We start from the raw sequence: 21,088 nt of genomic DNA on the forward strand, positions 1-21,088 counted from the left end.
CGTAGAGCGCCAAAATTTAGCAGAGCAATTGCTATTGTGTCTAGGATGGTTGGTATTGAAAATGAGATATATCGGTCCACGTTCTGGTATAGTCCCCATATAACGGTACCTCCCGATATTCGGTATTTTGATGATTTATGCCACATTATTTAACGGATTTGTCTGAAAATTGGTATTTGTAGGTCATAACGGGTCCCTGTATGTGTGGCAAAACATAGCATGTATAGGTCTACGTTTTGGTATAGCATTCATATAATGGTACCTCCCGATATTCGATATTTTGATTATTTTTGCCACAGTTTTTAACGGATTTGTCTAAAAGTTGGTATTTGTTGGTCATAATGAGTTCCAGCTCCAGTGGCGAAACATTGCATGTATGGGTCCATGATTTGGTATAGCCCCCATATAACGGTACCTCCCAATATTCGGTATTTTGATGGTTTTTGCAACATTTTTTCACTGATTTGTGTAAAAATTGGTATTTGTGAGTCATAATGGGTCCTAGTTCGTGTGGCGAAACATTGTATGTATAGGTCCACGTTTTGGTATAGTCCCCATATAACGGTAGCTCCCAATATTCGGTATTTTGAGGCGAGTCATTGTAATTATAGGTCCACGTTTTGGTATAGCCCCCATATAACGGTACCTCCCGATATTCGGTAATTTGATGATTTTTGCCCCTTTTTTTCACGTATTTGTCTAAAAATTGGTATTTGTAGGTCATAATGGGTTCTAGCTCCGTTGGCGGAACCTTGCATGTGTAGGTCCACGATTTGGTAGAGCCCCCATATAACAGTACCTCCCGATATTCGGCATTTTAATGGTTTTTGCCACATTTCTTCTAATGTTTCCTTTACCCTAAGGTGGAGGGTATTAAAAGTTTGGCCCGGCCGAACTTAATGTTTTTTTACTTGTTGTTTGTTTAAATGTTTTCGCATCTTCCAGCTTAACCACGAGTAGGCCCTGGAGTTGAAAGGTAGATGTCAGTTAACATCCTTTTTCGCACTTATTTCATTTTTTTGGTGAAAAATTGTATAAAGTGAGAAATTCAATTCAACATGATAATACAAATTGAAAAAAATTGACAAAAAAAGAATAACAAATTGAAAATTCTTCAACTTGTTCGCTGATTTTTTACAGCAAATGTTTAAAGGTTCCTACTAGGTTTGTCAAAAGAATGTATAATTATTTTAAAATTCGATTCCATTGAAAATTTTTTTCCGATTTTTTTCCCACTCTTTGAGCAATCCTGCTTGCGAGCAAATTTCGTTCCCGAAAATTAGCAAAAATGAGCTCTGCTAAAAACTGTTTAAAACAATTTTGTAAAAGCTGTGCAGTGGTAAAGAAAATATTTGAAGGTTTCATCATGCCCTGCAAGTATGCTTACCAACTCAGATGTCCCGTGATTACATCCTTTATTCTGCTAGTTTCACTTTTACCTTATGATAATAAGTTAATAAGTCCTAATAAAGTTCCCCGGCAGCATCCCACTCGTCTTTACCTAATAATATTTATTATTTATTCAAGGAATCGGAGATGACAAAAATTTGGGTATAAGACATTTTAGGTCAGTCGCTGCCAATGCACAGTGGTCTGCATTGTATGGTAACAGCGGCCAAAAATACTTTCAGTACAGATATCAATTTGAATCTTTGGTTATGGTACCTTGATGGGATAAAAATAAAAAATGTGACAAAATCGATATGGTCGGTGCATGTTTTGGCATGGTTCCCTTACAACGTACCTTCCGAATAAGAGTTATTTACCCAGTTCTTGTCATATTTCTACGCCATTGTTCTGTTATTTGACATTTTACGTTCTAAAGAGTTAAAGAATAATCTTACTGAGCCCCCCTGTTAAGGCACCTCCAAAAAATGAAGTATTTTTTATACAAATCAAGTCAAAATTTATTGTTTTCACTTTTTTTGTAAACAAAATAAAATAGCAATTCAATATAAAATTAAATCAATTATTAATGGATATTAAAATAAAAGTTATTAATGGATATTAATAAATTTCAGTCTTATTCAATTGAATCAAATACAGGTCTTAATAATTTAGATTTTTTATTATTTGGTAACGTTCGCTGTCCCGTTATAAAAGGGTCAGAGCTCAGAAGAAGACGGTTAATAAGATCTGTATTTGTTGAAATACGAGCACTTTTATCGGGTATGATTTAGTCTAAACTTTTTGAAGACAATTAAAACTTTAACTGAAATCTAATTTTATTGTTAAAGTTAATCTTAAAGGCAACTCACAACACGCACATCTTCTATATTATACACAACTGCTAAACACACAAATTAATGCACTAAAAATAAGTCAATACCTTGTTTTTCAATACTTTTGACAAGATTCGTCATTTCGAAATGTATTAGTTCTATTTTTATACAGTTCTATTTTTAGTCCACTTTTGCACTGATCCCACAGAAAAAACCAACTAACTACATTTTCCCTATTTTTAAGCTATTCTCGAAGTGGGCCGTTAGAATGAAGCCATGATTATTATGTTTTCTGAAAAGCTTTACCCCATAAGAGTTCATGTTTACACATTTGACAATAAATATCTGATTTTAATTTTTTGAATTTTGGCCAATGGCAGCGATCATTGTGCAATGGTTACTTATAAACTCATGTGAATCATTTTCGGATAACATATTTCTTAAGGTTCGATAAAATTCGAAGGCAAATTCTGTGACAACAATCGTGGTTTAATAAAGATGTCTAAAGCGGCAATTTGTAATCCATCCCAGAATACTGGAGTGGGTCATTTGAAAAATAAAATTCAAAGCTAGTGTTAAGCCTAGAAAGGTTAATTTTTCTTCTATAACAAATGGCTAATCTGATGTTTTGTTTACTTTCTTATTGATTACAGTTTGGATTTAAATTTGTTGAGAGTTCTCTTCGGTTTCCTTTTTTAACATTTTACGTACATACATCTGTGTTCGTTCGTTTTCCATTTTCTTACTCAATTCAATCAGGTTCTGCCTCTAAGTCCAGTCTCAAAAAGGATGCAACCTGTATGGGTTGTGTCCATAACGAGACTGGAGTTAGGTGAGTAGGCTTGGCTGGGCAGCGAAATAGGTGCAGCGTGTAATGTGGGCCTGTGTCACATGCTGGGCAGATGATCTGCACGTCGCTGTTAATCCGGGCCCAGTAGGAATTTAGGCGGCTGCACCATCCGGATCGTAATTGAGCCAAAACTACTCGGGTTTGTCGGGGCAGCTCTCGTTCTTCAGCTGCGACGGGAGGGGGATGGTCTCCTAGCACAGTATTCACTCTATATCCTTCAATGGCTTCTGAGACCGCATTAGAGTGATTACTATTCAGTCCTGCTTCATAGGCCTGTTGATCTAGAGGCTCTCTCTTATACCTCTGTACCTCTCTCTCTAGATCATGAAGGTCTTTCCTAACGTGCCTGGGCGGGGGTTGCCTATCCACAAGATGGTGATTCGGATGGCTTTGTCTATAACACCCAAGCAGGTATTGCAGTGACAGCATTTTATTATGCTGTCGCACTGGTAAGACCTTCGCCTCCTCATGTAAATGATCGACAGGTGTCATGAGAAGGCACCCCGTTGCGGTTCTAAGGGCGGCATTCTGGCAGGACTGAACATTTTTCCACTGCGTAGCACTGACGTTGGCGGATCACACCGGAGCCGCATAGTTTCCCACAGACCGGCCTATCGCGTTGTAAGAGGTTAACAAGGTTTCCTTATCAGCTCCCCAAGTACTGCCGGCCAGAGACTTGAGGACCTTGTTCCTACTTCTAATCTTGTCGCAGATAGCTGTGGTATGCGCGGACGATTTAAAGAGGATATCGAATGTGACCCCTAATACCTTGGGGTAGTTGGTGGTCGGAATAATAGCACCCTCGACCTGCACATTCAAGGATAGCCCCATCTCCGCAGTCCATGTGGTGAAAAGTGTGGCCGTCGACTTAGTGGCGGATGTCTTCATATTCCTCGCAGTGAAAAAGGCGGCAAGATCAACAAGGTATCCGGACGCCGCGAGCGTACAATCATCTGCGTACGTTATAAACTCTATGCCGCCTGGAGGGCGTGGAATGTCAGAATTGTAGAGGTTAAACAGTTCCGGAGATATCACCCCACCTTGGGGAACTCCCTGTTTAACTCTACGGATGCTCGACTTCTTGTTTCTGAATTCCACGTACGACTGGCGTCCACACATGTAGTTTACTATCCAACGTTTCAAACTTGGCCGGAGGGTGGTGCGCTCAATGTCCTCGAACTGTGTGGCATGATTGACTGTATCAAAGGCTTTTAATAAATAAAGTGCCACCATAACTGTTCTATCGCACGGCCTGTTCTGGTTGTAAAGCTGTTGTTGTGCTGTGCAATTTTCGGAATCCGTATTGATGATCGGCTACTGGGAAACACTCTCTTATGCTGGGTAGGAGTAAAGCCTCAAGCGTCTTTGCTACTGGTGACAAAAGTGATATCGGCATGTATGAATCACTTTTGCCGGCATCCTTGCCTGGCTTCAGTAGTGGGACCACCCTACCCATTTTCCAGGCATCGGGAACTACTAGGGTGGCTAACGACAGATTGAGAAGCTTTGTGAGATACTCAACTTCTGGTTCATCCAGTTGCTCCAACATCACCATTGAGATTCCGTCAGGACCAAGCGCTTTAGATGACTTTGCGCTTCTGATGACCTGTGCAACATCTGCCAACGTAAATTGTGGTGGTACCTGCTCGGCTGGAAGGGCGTAGGATCCTTCTTTTAACCCTGTCACTCTCGGGGTGCTCTACAAACTGCCGGTTAAAATAACACGCGCACCTCTTCGGATCTGTCACTTCTACGCCGCTAAATGAGACAGATGTCCGATCGTCCTTTTTCCCAGGGTTCGAGAGCGACTTAACCGTTGCCCACAATTTACTCGTTCCGGTACTGATGTTGCAATGCTTCAGATGTTCTAACCACTTTTTCCGCTTATGCTCACCTACTAACCTGTTTACCTCCAGAGTAAGTTTCCTGACTCTGGGGTTATCAGGGTTAGTACGGCGAAGCTCATCTCGCTCGTTTGCTAATCCCGCTGTCTCTGCTGGGAAATTTGGTTTTTGGTCTTCAGGTAATCGACCAGCAGGTATATAGCGAGCGGCTGCAGCTTTGATGATGTCCCGGAAACACCTATCTGCTACCTGAACATCAGATGGGTTGGGCAGTTCTCTGAAGCGGCGATTGGTATACTCTCTGAATTCTTGAAAATTGGCTTTCCCGTGGTTAAGGAAAGTGCGGCGTTCAGAGTCTATGAAGTCAGGTGGTCTGTTGATGGCGACAATAATGGGAGGTGGTCTGAGCCTAGAGAAATGACTGATTGCCAAGTTACGTCGTTCGTCAGACCTGGGGACACGATGGATATGTCCGGAGAACTGTGGCATTCACTGTGCAAAACGTGGAGCTATCAATTTGCTCAGCCAGCGCCATGCCTCTCTGGTCATTACCTAGGACGGAATGTCAAAATTTCTCAGTACGTTGTATCCATCACAACTTTGAAGCCTGCAGGTGCTACTCAGCTTCGTTTCCTGGATCGCTGCGACCTTGATGTTCTTTCGACTCATGAAGCTTACAATTTCGTTAATCTTACCTCTGAGACCATCACAATCAAACTGGAGAAATTATTCATTATCCGGAAGCTGAACAGCAATGTGTGGCGTCAACTGCTGCGTAGATTGCCGTTGAGGAGATTGCGGGGAGTCTCATATTGCGACGACGATGAGGACGCCGAAGATGAAGACTCACTGGGGTCTACATTGACACAACAGGAAACAATGTAGTCCTTAGCGCTGTACTCCTGTATTCGGTTTAGGGCGGAACAATTCCGGAAATGCACCCAATCCATGCATCCGTTGCATCTCACCGAAACCTATCTGTGGTGGATGCGATTACGGCAAACGGAGCAGAACCATGGTCTGGTGTTGGTCTCGATCCCGGCTCGGACCAAGAGAATACGGAGCAAACATTCCGGGTAATGTTGCTCCCACGTCAGAAAAATGGACGAACACGAACATGTATTTGCTGGGTTGGCGGCCCCTGGTCGGTGAATTGTGCCTCCGAGTCAATCCGGTACATAGAACCGGCCGGTTCTATGTAGCTCGTTTAATACCTTTCTGATTTTTTGCTTTGTGTGAATTCTGTTATTATTTTTTTATGTTAATTTGTTATTTTTTTTTGGTTAATCGGTGTGTCCTGTTTGATAACATGAATTATCTGCATAGTAGGTGTTTCATCGTCTCTACCTTTTGTTCACATAGTCTAGTAACCAGGACCACGGTTATACCATTTTTAAGTCAGGTACGCTGCAGTTGCCAGCCAATATGTCTACCACGATTCTTATATTAGACCTGCTTAGTAATAGAAGCGAAAATAATACTCTTCTTAAGATTACTGAGCCTTGATTTTATGTTTTAAATTTATAAGGTGTGACGCTGGCTCCCCCGTAGATCCCAGCACGGCCAAACCGCTCGTTGCTCAATCTGATCAATGGTCGCTACTCTTAGATTATCCGTTACCATCCGTTGAACATATTGACGATCCTGCAATCAACAGGCAAAACGTTCTTACGTCCGCTCACTGTAGCCTACTTTGCAGTCTACTCTGCCATGTCCACCTGTTCATTCACCTCTTTCAGCGTTGTAACGGTTTTAGCTGATAAAGAAAATTATGAACTCGCCTAATTCGGTTTAGAGTATTTAAGGATGGCTTCGACTTTTTTTCTCCGCATTCTATAGGTCTGCGGTTCAGTAACCTGAATCATAGCCTTGCTTCCAGTTCTTTGGAGCCTCCTTACCATGGCAAGGACTTGGTAGCTGAACTTGATATATGCATAGAAATAGCACTAGCAAGTGCCCTTAAAATTCTAGATTCGTTGCAACAGTTCTAGTTAGGTGGTTTTAGTACTCAAAATTTGTTTGATAAAATGTTTTAATCAAAACTTCATACATTGTAATAAATTGTCATTTTTTCGAGGTTTTTTATATTATTCAAGTTTTACCTTTTTTGAACAAATAATAGGAAAATGTTTACCTTTTACACCAAAAAGTCTTTAACATTTTATTTTGAAGTTTGCTGAGTAGGATATTAGTAAAATCATTGCACAATGGGCCCACATCCATTTTTTCCGTCCATAACTATTTCAACGTCTCCTTCAACGTCAACCTTAGAAAACAATAATGACCCCAATATCAAATCTCAGAATTTTAGGTCTATCCCTTCACCCTATACTATAATTCTAGCTCGTTATGTTTGTGTAACACAAATTATTCAATTTTTAGTACATTTAACGATTTTCGTACCCTTTTAGTACGTTTTTCCAAAAGCCCAAGACTGACCCTGCTGCAAATTTTGAAGATTCTAGACTCAGGCGTTTCGTCTTGGTGTTAATTCTCAGTCCGTCTGGTTTGATTTAGGTGAGCCTACAAAAGTCAGGAGCACTGTTGTCCCACCTTGATCTAAGATTGCAAGAATCTCCTTCTGAAAAACGCTCTAATGGTATTAAGCACCACTAGTCATGAAATAATTCGCATGCCACCAGACGAGGCACTCATATGTCAGAATAGATATGACCATTGTGACATACATACAGTGTACTTGTGGTCTAAGATACAGCTCTTCCCTATAGCGTTCCTGCACGATTAGAGATCTGTGAGGATCGAGTCGATATATTTTTTTTTATTTTTTTTTTTTTTTTTTTTGACCGACCATTTCTAATGCGTTCTTTACATAGCATTATGTTTTTGTTTCTAGTTTATTACAAAGCTTTGTCTTTATTAGCGAAAACGTGGAAAAGTTATGTTCTGCTGCGGCAGAAATATGTGAAAAAAGTTCAAAATAAAGTCAGCGAGATTACGAAAACCGTTGTCATTCAATATATTTTTAATTTTAGAAACTTTCCCAAAATAAATCGATATTTTAATCGGAACAATGATCTGTTTCACTTAGTCGTAATAAAAACCACTGGGCTATTATTGAATCAGAATTACATTTCTTAAGCTTTGGAAATTTTGAAACGAGGGGAAAATGGATAAGTCATCTTTGGCCTTCACGTGCAAAATCAAAATTGTTGTTTATAAGATCCAAAAATTCAATATTGATTTAGATAGTAGATTGTGTATTATGCAGAACATAACAATAGTATACTCGACAAACATGACTTAGTTTTTGTCATTATTAAAAAAAATGTCTCTACCTTCATATGTTTTTTCTGTCAGTCTTAGTTTTGAATGAGAAAGGTTGGTTTTTTGTGAACCTTTAAATGAGTCTAATGGCTAGTTAATGTATGAGTCACACTTAAAGCCGCCGTTCCTTCTCTTTACGCCGTGTGCCGTAAAAAAATTCACACAACACAATATGCTTATTTGGAAAGCAAGTATCGACTTTAGCAAAAATAAAGAAAAAACGTGGCGGTTTAAAATTAATGTTACGCAGAGACTAAAACCGACCAAACTTGGTCGGAAATTGCCAAAACGGCAACACTGTTTTTGGCTCTCTATGAGACCTTTTGCAATGCCTTTTTTTTTGTGCAAAATGAGAGCGTTAAATGTTCAAAAAATATTTTCATCATATTTGCTCGTCTGTTGCTTAACTTTCTAAACTGCGATTATTAAATGCCATTAAAGACAAGAAAAATATTTTATTTGCCAGTTTTCAAGACAATAAAGTAAGTACAGTTAATATATTATAGTGTATTAATATTAATATATAATATACCCTCACATACATAATTTATTTACTTATGTACATTTTTAAATGTGTCACTAATATTTAATATAAATCAAATTAGGATACAAAATATGTTTTGTAAAAGAAAATAAATGTTTTGTAAAAGCAATCGTTAATGATAAATAATAAAATAAAAGTAGTGCTTAGATTTAAAGCTATTTTTTGTCGGGAAATTATTAAAATCTAAATATCATTATTTTTTTTAGTTCTAAGCCAAGAACATTTTCACCTAAACACACCTCCAATATTATTAGTACCGGATCGGAATTGGCGGATTCCAGAAAACGAAACAGTTGGTCAAATTATCGCACGAATTCGTGCTGACGATTCTGAGAATAACGATCTTACATTTGGTCTTGAAGCACAATATGAAGGGATTAGACTTCCTTTTCGTATAGATCCCGTAGGAGGTATTGTGTATCTTAACGAGAGTCTTGTTGGAAGGGTGAGTAGTAATTAATGCTTTTTTTTAATCTAACCTACTCATTGTTTATTGCAGGGCGGAGAAAATTTTTTCTTATATATTACAGTTACTGATGGAGAACTTACAGCAAAAAATGAAGTGTATGTTAACGTTTTATCAACAAATGATAGCAAAAATAAATATGTTAGAAATCTTACGTCCCTTACTAATGTGATACATAATGTGTCATTATTTTTGCCATCTTTCGATCGATTACCTGGAGTGCAATCAATTCGAAACCAAGAATCAAATCTAAAATCGGTGAAGCTATCCCCAACAAACAGCAGTGATAATGAATCGCCAAGGCAGTTAGATATAAAAACAAAAGAAAATAATAATAATGAACACTTCAATGATTTAGCCCATAGTAAAAAAATTAATCAAAAGAATTCATCAATAACAACCGAAAATGTTCTTTTAAACGATAACTTGGAAATGAAACCACTTAATAAATCAATTAAATACTCAACAGAAAATAAAGATATATATGAGTACAATACACAAATTGTTCTTGTAGTTGTAACAATTTCCAGCATATTTCTGTTCAGTATCGTAGTGCTTAGCATAGTGTTTCGTAAAAGGTTGTGTTCGTTTGGTAAAACATTAAAGGCGAAATCTAAGGAAGAAATGATAAGGGCATGTAATCAAAATAATTTTGACAGTATGCATTTAAATGATGGCAGCCGAAATTCTATGGTTTTAAACCAATGGCATGGTCCCATGGCTTACAGTAATAGGTATGTACCGTGGGAAACTGATCTTCAGCGGAATCAACAGCATCATCAGGAACAGCCAACTAACGTAAGTATACAATTTGCATATTTTTAATTTTAATCATGCCTATAGTCCAAATCTAGCACGCAACTAATTCAAATAACATCTGCGACTTAATTTCAGGTGTATAAATTAAATTTTTCTTACAATACGAGTTTTTTTTACTAATTTTTTAAATTAGAAACAAATGTCGAATTATAAATGCATTAAGTGACTCAATTATGTGTGTTGTTATTTACGAATCGAAAACAAATTATAAAATGTTGTTAGTTATACGCATGGTTGTTTTATATATATATATATATATATATATATATATCAATTGTGATGGTCTCCGAGGTAAGATTAACAAAATCGTAAGCTTCATGAGTCGGAAGAACATCAAGGTCGCAGCGATCTAGGAAACGCAGCTAAGTACCACCTGCAGGCTTTAAAGTTGTGATGGATACAACGTACTTAGGAAGGATCGCTCCAGAGGTGGAGGTGGAGGTGGAGGTGGAGGATTAGCGTTCCTATTGCACTTCTCTGTCCAGTACAGACCTTTCTAGCCTGAGCTTCACTTTAGTGACCGTACATGGATTGTATGCGGTAACGGTCAAGTGTGGAACCGCCAAGGTAGAGGTGCTCAACGTGTACATTCCGCCGTTAAAAAGCTGTGCCCCACGTTATATGCTTAATATGAGCTCACTTCTGGTAGGCAATAACCGTCATGAATTATGGCATTCCATCCTAGGTAATGACCAGAGAGGCTTGGCGCTGGCTAAGCAAATTTATAGCTCCATGTTTTGCACAGGGAATGGGGACCCGTTTACCACAATAAGGGGAGACTGCCACAGTCCGCCGGACATATCCATCGTGTCCCAGGTCTAACGAATGACGTAACTTGGCAATCAGTAATTTCTCTAGGCTCAAACCACCTCCCATTATTGTCGCCATCAACAGACCACCTGACTTCATAGACTCTGAACGCCGCACTTTCCTTAACTACGGGCAAGCCAATTGGCAAGAATTCAGAGAATATACCAATCGCCACTTCATAGAACTGCCCAACCCATCTGACAGATAACAGATAGGTGTTTCCGGTACATCATCAAAGCTGCAGCCTCTCGCTATATACCTGCTTGTCGAATACCTGAAATAAGCCTAAATTTCCCTCTAATGCGGTCTCAGAAGCCACTGAAGGATATAGAGTGAATACTGTGCTAGGAGACCATCCCCCTCCCGTCGCAGCTGAAGAACGAGAGCTGCCCTGACAAACCCGAGTAGTTTTGGCTCAATTACGATCCGGATGGTGCAACCGCCTAAATTCCTATTGGGCCCGGATTAACAGCGATGTGTAGAACATCTGCCCAGCTTGTGGCACAGGTCCACATGACACGCTGCACCTATTTCGCTGCCCAACCAAACCAACTCACTTAACTCCAGTCTCGTTATGGTCACAACCATTTTTGAGACCGGATTTAGAGGCAGAACCAGATTGAATAGAGTCAGAAAATGGAAACCGAACGAACACAGATGTATGAGCTGCTACAACAACAACAGATGCACCTTTTCTATGCAATAAATTTAGTTGGAGATCTGTGTTGTTTTCTCCTATTACGATGCGAACTTTCTTTTTAACAAAAAGTTTGAATATAATTGCAAGATTTCGCAATAACGGTTCACGTTTTCGGGATATAATATGTGATCGAGTTGCATTTTTGCTTTTATATTGGGGTTCTTGCGAAAACTTGCAATTCTATTCAGAAGCTTGATTGTTCTAATTTGGAGAAAGATTGGCTTGTTGCCACTAGACAATTCTCCGATTATCCAATCCAATCTGGCATGACATAAAATTGTTAAACGTTGTAAATTGTTAAACGTTGTAAATTTTCTATTGTCTGTATAAGCGTGAACTTCATTTTTAGAAGGGTATATTCTTTAGGAATCATCGATTAGTTATGCTTACAAATATTACAACAGAATGTAAAACGATCAAAATATCGTCACCAAACTCGTATGTTCCTTCTAAAGGAGTGCGAGATAGGAACCTTAGAAGTAGGCTGATTTTCAACCATTTTTGCTTACTTTCTGACGGATCTTTACTTTTTACACAATTAAAATCGCCATATTGTTCATGAGACCTTACAATTGTTTAGATCTATTTAAAATTATGCCCCTCTTGCTGAGGAATTAGAATTTTTCTGAGTGTACTTCTTCCAGTGCACAGTGGTCGAGGTCGTATGAGAGCAGCGGCAAAAAATACTTTCAGTGCAGATATCAATATGAATCTTTGGTTATGGTACCAATCGATACCATAGCATATTTTATAATGTCGGATGCATGTATTGAAATTTTATGTACTGTGGGTGGAAAATAGTACCATGGATATGTATTTGTTAACTAACCATTACTAATAGCGTGAAAAAAATTACATTGGAGGATTCAGTGGGGAAGACAATTAAAACTTTAACTGAAATCTAATTTTATTGTCAAAATTAATCTTAAAGGCAACTCAGAACACGCACATCTTCTATATTATACACAACTAGTAAACACACAAACAACTGCACTAAAATAAGTCAATACCTTGCTTTTCAATAATTATGCCAAGATTTGTCATTTTGAAATGTATTTAATTTTGAATTACAGTTCTATTTTCACTTCACTTTTGCACTGATCCCACTGAAAACTACTACTAACTACATTTTCTTTTTTTTTATGCTATGCTCGAAGTGGGCCGTTAGAATGAAGCCATGATTATTATGTTTTCTAAAAAACTTTACCCCATAAGAGTTCATGTGTACACATTTGACAATAAGTATCCGATTTTTAATTTTTTGAATTTTGGCCAATGGTAGCGACCACTGTGCAGTGGCAACAAGCCAATATTTCTTCCTTAGGCAATTAAAAAAAAATATCTCCAGAAATTTTTAAATACCAATTGATAATACTTTCCATAAGCTCTCTATTATGCTGGATAATAGAATTAAAGAATTAAATAAAACTAAAATTCTTTGGTTATGCTACTTCGTTCAGGTTGAACGAAAGCATAACAAGTGGAGAAAGATGTAAATGTTTATAAGTGCGGTTGTAAAATTACAAGACTTACCAAAATAATTTTAGTTTTATTTAATTCTTTGGTTCCTCTTCTATTGCGCTTACGATCTCATCACTTGGGTAAAAAATGTTTTTTGTCATAGAAGTTATTTTTAAAATAACTTCTGGGGAGAATATCCCAGACAAATAACAAGGGAACTCATGAGGATTGGTGGCTCTTTCCGAAACTTAGGTATTCCCTGCCTTGCCCCCTGGTAAACATTACCATCGTTCTCCACTAATAAACAAACGTTGTTTTTATAAAAACAACAATAAATGGATAAATCCCGACCATTTTGCAACAACGAAAATTTTTATTTTTTAAATTCTTATTTTTTAATGTTTAGTCTTTAGAATTTATTTTTTTATGTTGAACAATAACTATAACTTTAATTATAAGATTTATGAAAAGCTGACTTGCTAACTTGTAGTTGTGGCATTAGATAAACTATGGTTTAAAACAATTCTTCCAATCCAATATGAACATCAGTGGGAAGCTTATGAAGAATACTATCCATTGGCATTATAAAAAGTGTAGGAAGATTGGACAGATTCCGAGGTATTTGGCCATTTCTGGAAAAATCCATTGAACAGGATAATTTCATTGTCCAACATGCACATCAATGGAAAGCTTATAAAGAGTGCTATCCATTGGCATAATAAAAATTGTGGGTCAATGGACACATTCCGAGGCATTTGGCCATTTCTGAAGAAATCCATTGAACAGGATAATGGAATAAAAACTATTTTGGTTTTATTGGGGAAGCCGCAAAATGCGACTTCACCTTACATTATTCAAATATTCAATCAGAACTATTCTTATATTATATTATCCAAATTAACTTAAGCTAAACGCTTAATAAGCATAATGCATGCTTACTATCTCGCAGTAGTGCTGACAACACACTTCAATAAAGTGAGGGTGTAAAGTTACATACTGAAGGTATTGCAACTTGAGTAAAATCATACTATTAGTTGGATACAGAAGGTATGCCAACTTGGACAACTGTGTCAGACAACGTTCCATACGTTGTCGTATGGAAGGTATGACAACATGCATGAATCAAACACACTACACCTCCCTTTTTAACAAAGAAAAATTAACGGTTTGATTATTCTTAGTTGAATTTAAAGAATTAATAACTTATTATTTATTACCTTTCAAACACTGTTACAATTTTTGTTTGACTTAAGCGATATTTTTAAAATCTATTTTATATGTATATATATTACATATATATTTTTTATATTTATATACATATATATTTTTTCATAAGTTAATAGATGTATTCTTATATATGAATTTAATAAGTCGAATTGAAAAGTTTAATTGCTGTAAAGTATGTCTATATATATTATTATATATTATATTATTATATTTTCATGTTTTATGTATTGTTAGTATATGCTTAACTCATACGAACGTATATTTAAGAAGCAGGTAAAAATAATGTTTTCAAAAATTTTGTCCTTCTTTAAAGTTATTGCTCAATGTATGGAACAATTTTAAACGATTTTTATGTACTTCAATACTTTTTCTGTCCGACAATAACAGTGAGCAATTCCCATTAGAATCGATATTTTTGATCGAGTAGGGGCCTTTGAATAATTGTTCCAATTTGTGGCTGCCATTATTCTCTACAAGTACTAAATCTCCTATTTGTAAGTGTAAAGGATTGGCCGTTTTGTCATATTGTAATTTAATGGTAGGCGGTATTTTGCCGAAAACCAGTTCATACGGACAATAACCATGGACTGTTATCGGAGTATTATTAAAATGTAACATATTTTAGCCATTTCTCCCAATCCGCTCGCTCTAATGATACATAAGAACAAAGATCTTCATTAAATGTACTATGTGACCTTTCTATGGATCCAACTGATTGATGGTGGTATGCTGTCGAGGGCACATGTTTCACATCCAACATCTTAAAAAGTTCCTGCAGGGTCTGGTTTTTATACTCAGTTCCTCTGTCAGTTAAAACCTTTCCCATTGGGCCATATGTAAGTACAATTTTTTCAAATATTACCATAGCTATAGTTATTGCCGTTTTATCGGGTACTGGTATAGTTACCAGGTACTTGGTGAGATCACATATTATTGTCGCAGCGTATTCGTTACCGCTGTTTGACTTAATATCAAAGGCACTTTCTGGGGTTTCCGTTATGCACATATGTTCTTTCGTCCTTTTTAGGGACTTGTTCTCTTGGCATTTACTGCAATTTTTAACATAGTTTTTGATGTCTTTAGACATTCCTCTTCAACGATATTTAGTCCGGAGTTTTTCTGACAGTCTTTTGATGCCAGGGTGGCCACCGTATAATGGGTCATTATGATACGTTTGTAGGGGTTTTCTTTTCTGCTCGTTAGCAGATATTTTCTCTAATTTTGGCGTTAACGCTATTGTTAGTTTCTTTCATAACAATTTTTGAAATCATTGATTGAAATCATATTGAATAAATCCTCCAATTTTCTCCAACATGGGAAGGAATTGATTTAGATCATTAGCATAAGGTCATCAATCTTTACATTTTCTAAAGTTTTTCTGGCATATTTAAGGGTACACTTTGGAGTTGTACATGAAAGAGAGAAAAATTTAAGCGATTTGCCCACAATTCTTATTATGTCAGTGGATAGTACTCTTTATAAGCTTTCCATTGATGTGCATATTGGATTGGAAGAATTGTCCTGCAAGGCATATTGTTTAAAATAAAACATAGTTTATCTAATGCCAATATCCTACAAATTAGTGGGTACCCGTAGCAAGACAGCTTTTCATAAATTTTATAATTAAAGTAATAGTCATTGTTTATCATAAAAAAATAAATTCTTTGATGACTAAACATTAGAAAATATAAATTAAAAAAAATAACAATTTTCTATATGTGGCTGTTATTTCTATATGTACTCATGTTCTGAATCCGAGGAAAACAAAAAAAAAAAAAAAAAAAAACATGCATTCATAATATATTTGTACACATGTATTTAAACACACAGAAACAATATAAAATTCTCAAAAATAACATACATTATTTTGGAATTCTCTTTCGCTTCCAATTTCTGTTTGCCATATGTTTACAGCAATGTAAAAAAAAGTAGAAGACAAATTAAATTGGAATCGAATGCGGTGATCCAAAAATTTACAGCCATCGAAATGTTTCTCTATATGAAACAGAACTCGATGACGAATGCGGTGATTTGGCCCCTGTTCTACCTCATTATTGTACCAAGGTCACTCTCAAACTTTTTTTCCATAATAATATAGATTACGAAAAAGTTGGTTTCAGCTTCATATATCTGCATCTGTGGATCCTACTCGGGTTTCGAAATGTCAAATTGTGTGCCCATATAAGCATTGCTTTATAAGGACGGTACCCTGGTAAACAATACCATTTTCTCCACTAATTTAAAAACAACGAGGTTTTATAAAAACAACAATAAGAGAATTAATTATAATACAAATGTACATATAAATTTGAACATATATAAAACAGGGAGAGGTATTAAGAGTTTTGCAGATTAAATGTTAATCAAATTCGTAAATAGTTCTTTCTCTTATGATAATAAATTACTTTAAAATGAACCATTAAAATCAGGCAAGTTATCACACATTGGATAATTTAAAATACTGCCGAAAATTGAATTGATTTTAACGATTTTTTTTCACGCCGTATCTCTAAAAATTTTGAAAGATTGTACATTTTATTCAACTAATATTTTTGTAATTTGAAGAAAAATCCTTCATTGAAACATATATGCTCGACTGAGTAGATATATGTTGAGTAGAAAAGCTGCACATTTTTCGGATCTCCGGATCTAATCAAACCGCATAATAATTCAAACTAATAGATACACAAATGCTGTAAAAATTTCCGACAGTGGAATAATAAATGCATATTATTTGCATACATTTATTTCATATGCATGACATTTTCAGATTAAATTAAATCTTTTCTATCTTAATTAAAATCTAAATTGAATGAAACCTTAATAATTTATTGAAAAAACGCGAAGCATCAAATTTCTTTGATGGGTAACAAAACTTGAAATGATGTAGTTTTAATTATGAAGAGATATACAGCTACTATGTTCTAATTTTCAGATTGAATGAAATATTTTTCATTTTAATTAATAAAAGAACCGCTGGACTGATTTTAACGATTCATACAAATTCGGAGTTTTCTCCTGTCACAAAAGGATAATATACAAAAAAATCGCGTGAAAATGTGATATATTAAAAGTTTCATTTTGACTTTTGAAATGTACAATAGTAATGTTTTGTTTTGCATGATTTTTTTCCACTTTGACTTATTTTTTTCTAATGTACATTTGTAGTGTTTTTTATATTTTATTTTGGAATTCGAATATTAATACCAATTCATTTAATTTACTTGATTTCTTGAGAACTGAAATTGATGGCGGGTTAAATGGAAGTGTAGTACCGAATTATGTGATGGAGTAATCGAATAGATGATATCGAAATAATTAAACGCGGTCACACCAAAGTTTAAGTTTAAAGATAATTACTTTTTCAAAATCGCTAAAAAATCACGAAAAAGAAATCTCATTGCAAAAACTCTTAAATCGGGAAAATAATCGAAAAAAATTTCAATGGAATCGAATTTTAAAATAATAATACATTCTATTGACAAACTTAGTAGGAACCTTTCAACATTTGCTGTAAAAAATCAGCGAACAAGTTGAAGATTTTTTCAATATGTTGACATGGCATCTACCTTTCAACTCTAGGGCCTACATCGTGGTTCAGCTGGAAGATGCGAACACATTTAGTAAGAAAAGGATTTGCATCCTTCCAGAAATTCTTCCCAAACATTCAAATACCTTAAATCGCTTTGGCAGGTCATGATATCGATCATAACTCACGGATAAGGGTACAACCCGATTTCATATTTATATAACCATCGTATGATTTAATCTATTTTTGTGGTCTTGGTCACTTTTTTTCATTTTTTTGGCCTTATTTGGCATCTTTGTTTCTAAGGGGGTAGAGAACCTCTTCGCATAAAATTTGAAAATATCAGAGTAGGGCCCATATTGGTCTCGACCACATTCATCAATTGATTTGGCTAATAAATTGTATTTATGCTACACTGGGGTAGGGAACCATCACACAGATAATTGCCACATAGGAATTTATTTAAGTAAAGTCCCCACATTGGAGTATCCCCTAGTACACTTTCACATCTAATGTGTTGTCGGAAAAGAAAATTTTGTATTCTATTGAATTTGTAACCCCCAAGTGAATATTGGTTGGGAACGTAGATTTGGAATGCACTCTATATTAAATAAATTGTGGAAACAAGAACAAATATATTTGAGATTTCAATATCATCCTCTGCAATAATGTGACCAAATTTTAACGTTTTTGGAAATCCATTATATCGGCGCTTATTGTTTATAAAACCGTAGAAGGATTTGGGATTTGAAAGCATTTCATTCTTCATTTTACTTATATTATTATTATAAAGCTGCTTATTTAAGACCATATATTGCGATCTTATGACAGAATAGTTTTTAAACTCTAAATGTGAACCACTTCTCTTAAACTTTGCGTAGAGTTTATTCTTTTTTCTTCCATTTAGATAATAGTGGTGCATTCCACGGAGGACTAACATTCTTAAAAGCTGCGGTTTTTGGCACATTTTGTGAAATAGATGATTCTAAGGTATGATAAAACACGGTTAACATTTCATCTAAAGACCTAAGTGAAAACAACGTAGGCCAATCTAATGAACGTCGTCTTTGAGAAGCAATACGTGGGTTTAGTTTGGTACGATTTCTTATGGTTTGTGGAAAGAGTGGATAATGGGATTTGGATGTTTAAACTAGGGTGATGCTTGTCTTCAGGAAGGGTTATGGGATTGCAACTGGAGAGTAAAATATCTGAAGGATTATTGACAAATATAAGGTCAAGGGTTCTTCCAAATATGTTGCTAATTTTATTAATTTGTGAAAGACCACTACTAATGAATGGATCAATAAATTGTTTTGTATTTTCATTCAATTCAGCTGGGAAATATACTTTATTACCCTCACTTTCAATCCACTTTAAGTTAGGAAGATTGAAGTCTCCAAGAGTAATAAAGAATAAACGAAACATGCTTAATATATGTATCAATACTTGCGCATGGTGGGATATATGAACAAGTAATGTAGATTGTTAGATGATTCAGGCGAATCTTTACAACAACTATTTCAATCTCCAGCGGTGTAGAGAAGAAAGTTTCAACAGCAGGTAGGAAAAAACGGCGATAAGGACTCCACCGCCTCTACTTTTTAAACTATATATATATATATATATATATATATATATATATATATATATATATATATATATATATATATATATATATATATTACCGAAAGTTTTCAATGTAGGTCGATGTTTCGGAGTAGTGCCCATAAAAAGGTACCATTTTATCACATTTCAAAGGATTTGGCTAAAAATGTGAATTTGGGGGTTAAAAATCTTACACAAAAATTTCAATATATCTACAAATTTTAGAATTTTCTGCATGTAATTGTACCCCCTCAAGTCCACCTTTTGGCGGGCAAACAGACCGACATGGTTAGGGGGACTTATGAGTATTATAATGCACAATCCAGGGTGTTAATGGGTTTAAAAAAGTAATTAACTTTGGCTATTCTTAAATCATTCAGCCCTCAATTATGAGGTGTACAAAATACAGTAAATTCCAAATAACTGCTCATTTGACTGGAAAATATTGCTACGATTTTAACCTACTAAAAATTAATTTGATCCCTTACATGGGAATAAGATTGATATATACTTTTAATAGATTTGTATAGCACATACACACATTTGAAGCCCACGGTTGAAATATTGAAGCCCACGGCCTTAATATGGGTACATGTATTTTAAAACACTTTTAATCGACCAGTACGTGAACTCTTATATCAGTCATATCTGTGAATAATTATGTTTTCACAAATATGACCAATAGACAAAAACTACGGGCCGTCAACGCGGACCGGGCCTGCTAGTATTTACATAAAAAAGGTTTTTTGGGACAAGCAATTCATAATGATATGGTGAATGTGTTAGGTGAAAGTACTCCTTTATATGTAACAGTAAAAAATTGGTTTGCGGAATTTAAACGTGGTCGTACAAGCATTGAAGATGAATCCCGTAGTGGACATCTAAAACAGCAACAACAAAAGAAATTGTAACCAAAGTGCATGATAAAGTATTAAATGATCGACGAATAAAAGTGCGTAAAATTGTTAAAGTCATGGGCATCTCAATTGATCGAGAGATCAATCATGAAGAACTACAGATGAAAAAACTTTCTCCAAGATGGGTGAACATTTTTCAAGCTTGTTTCATTTTAGGCGAAATAAAATGGATTTTAAGCGTCGTTCCATAACTATTGATGAGACATGGATCCGCCACTATACTCCAGAGACAAAAGAACAATCCAAACAGTTGGAGAAAATGCCCCAAAGAAGGAAAAAACAATTCAATCGGCTGGTAAGGTTATGGCAAGGATTTTTTGGGACTTCGAAGGTATTTTACTGATTGACTATCTGCAAAAGGATAAAACAATAAATTCAGAGTACTATTGCAACTTTTTGGATCAATTTAATGTACAAATTCGAGAAAAATGTCCTGGCTTAAAAAATAATTGTTCATTGAGAAAATGCACCAGCGCACAAGAGTGTTTCAACAATGCAAAAATCAACAAATTAAGGTACGAGTTTCTTGATTACCCACCCTATTCTCCCGATTTAGCTCTCAGTGATTTTTACTTGTTTTCAAATCTAAAAAAATTCCTAGCTGACCAGCGTTTTACCTCAAATGAAGACGCAATTACACTTGTAAACCACTATTTTAAAGACATTGAAGAAAACTATTTTAATCAAGGGATAGAACTGCTAGAAAAGCGTTGGAGTAAGAGTTTTTAAGTTTCAGGATATTATATTGAAAAATAAATATTTATTTGAAAAACTAGCTATTCTCCTTCATTGATAGACTAAGAAGTTTC

The 21,088-nt window shown here is 35.7% G+C and overlaps 1 protein-coding gene across 4 annotated transcripts in view; it reads left to right on the top strand.

The window, feature by feature from the left end:
* The window catches only part of LOC101899591 (tyrosine kinase receptor Cad96Ca), a 569,779-nt gene that overhangs the window by 236,188 nt on the left and 312,503 nt on the right, over nucleotides 1-21,088 (top strand). For all 4 annotated transcript variants that reach the window (XM_059126617.1, XM_059126620.1, XM_059126619.1 and 1 more), the window contains 2 exons: nucleotides 8,952-9,190; nucleotides 9,245-10,009. In XM_059126617.1, coding sequence (XP_058982600.1) covers nucleotides 8,952-9,190; nucleotides 9,245-10,009 — 1,004 coding nt within the window. The remainder of the gene's footprint in view (nucleotides 1-8,951; nucleotides 9,191-9,244; nucleotides 10,010-21,088) is intronic.

Source organism: Musca domestica, unplaced genomic scaffold, assembly GCF_030504385.1.
Source record: "Musca domestica strain aabys unplaced genomic scaffold, Musca_domestica.polishedcontigs.V.1.1 4, whole genome shotgun sequence".
NCBI lineage: Eukaryota > Metazoa > Arthropoda > Insecta > Diptera > Muscidae > Musca > Musca domestica.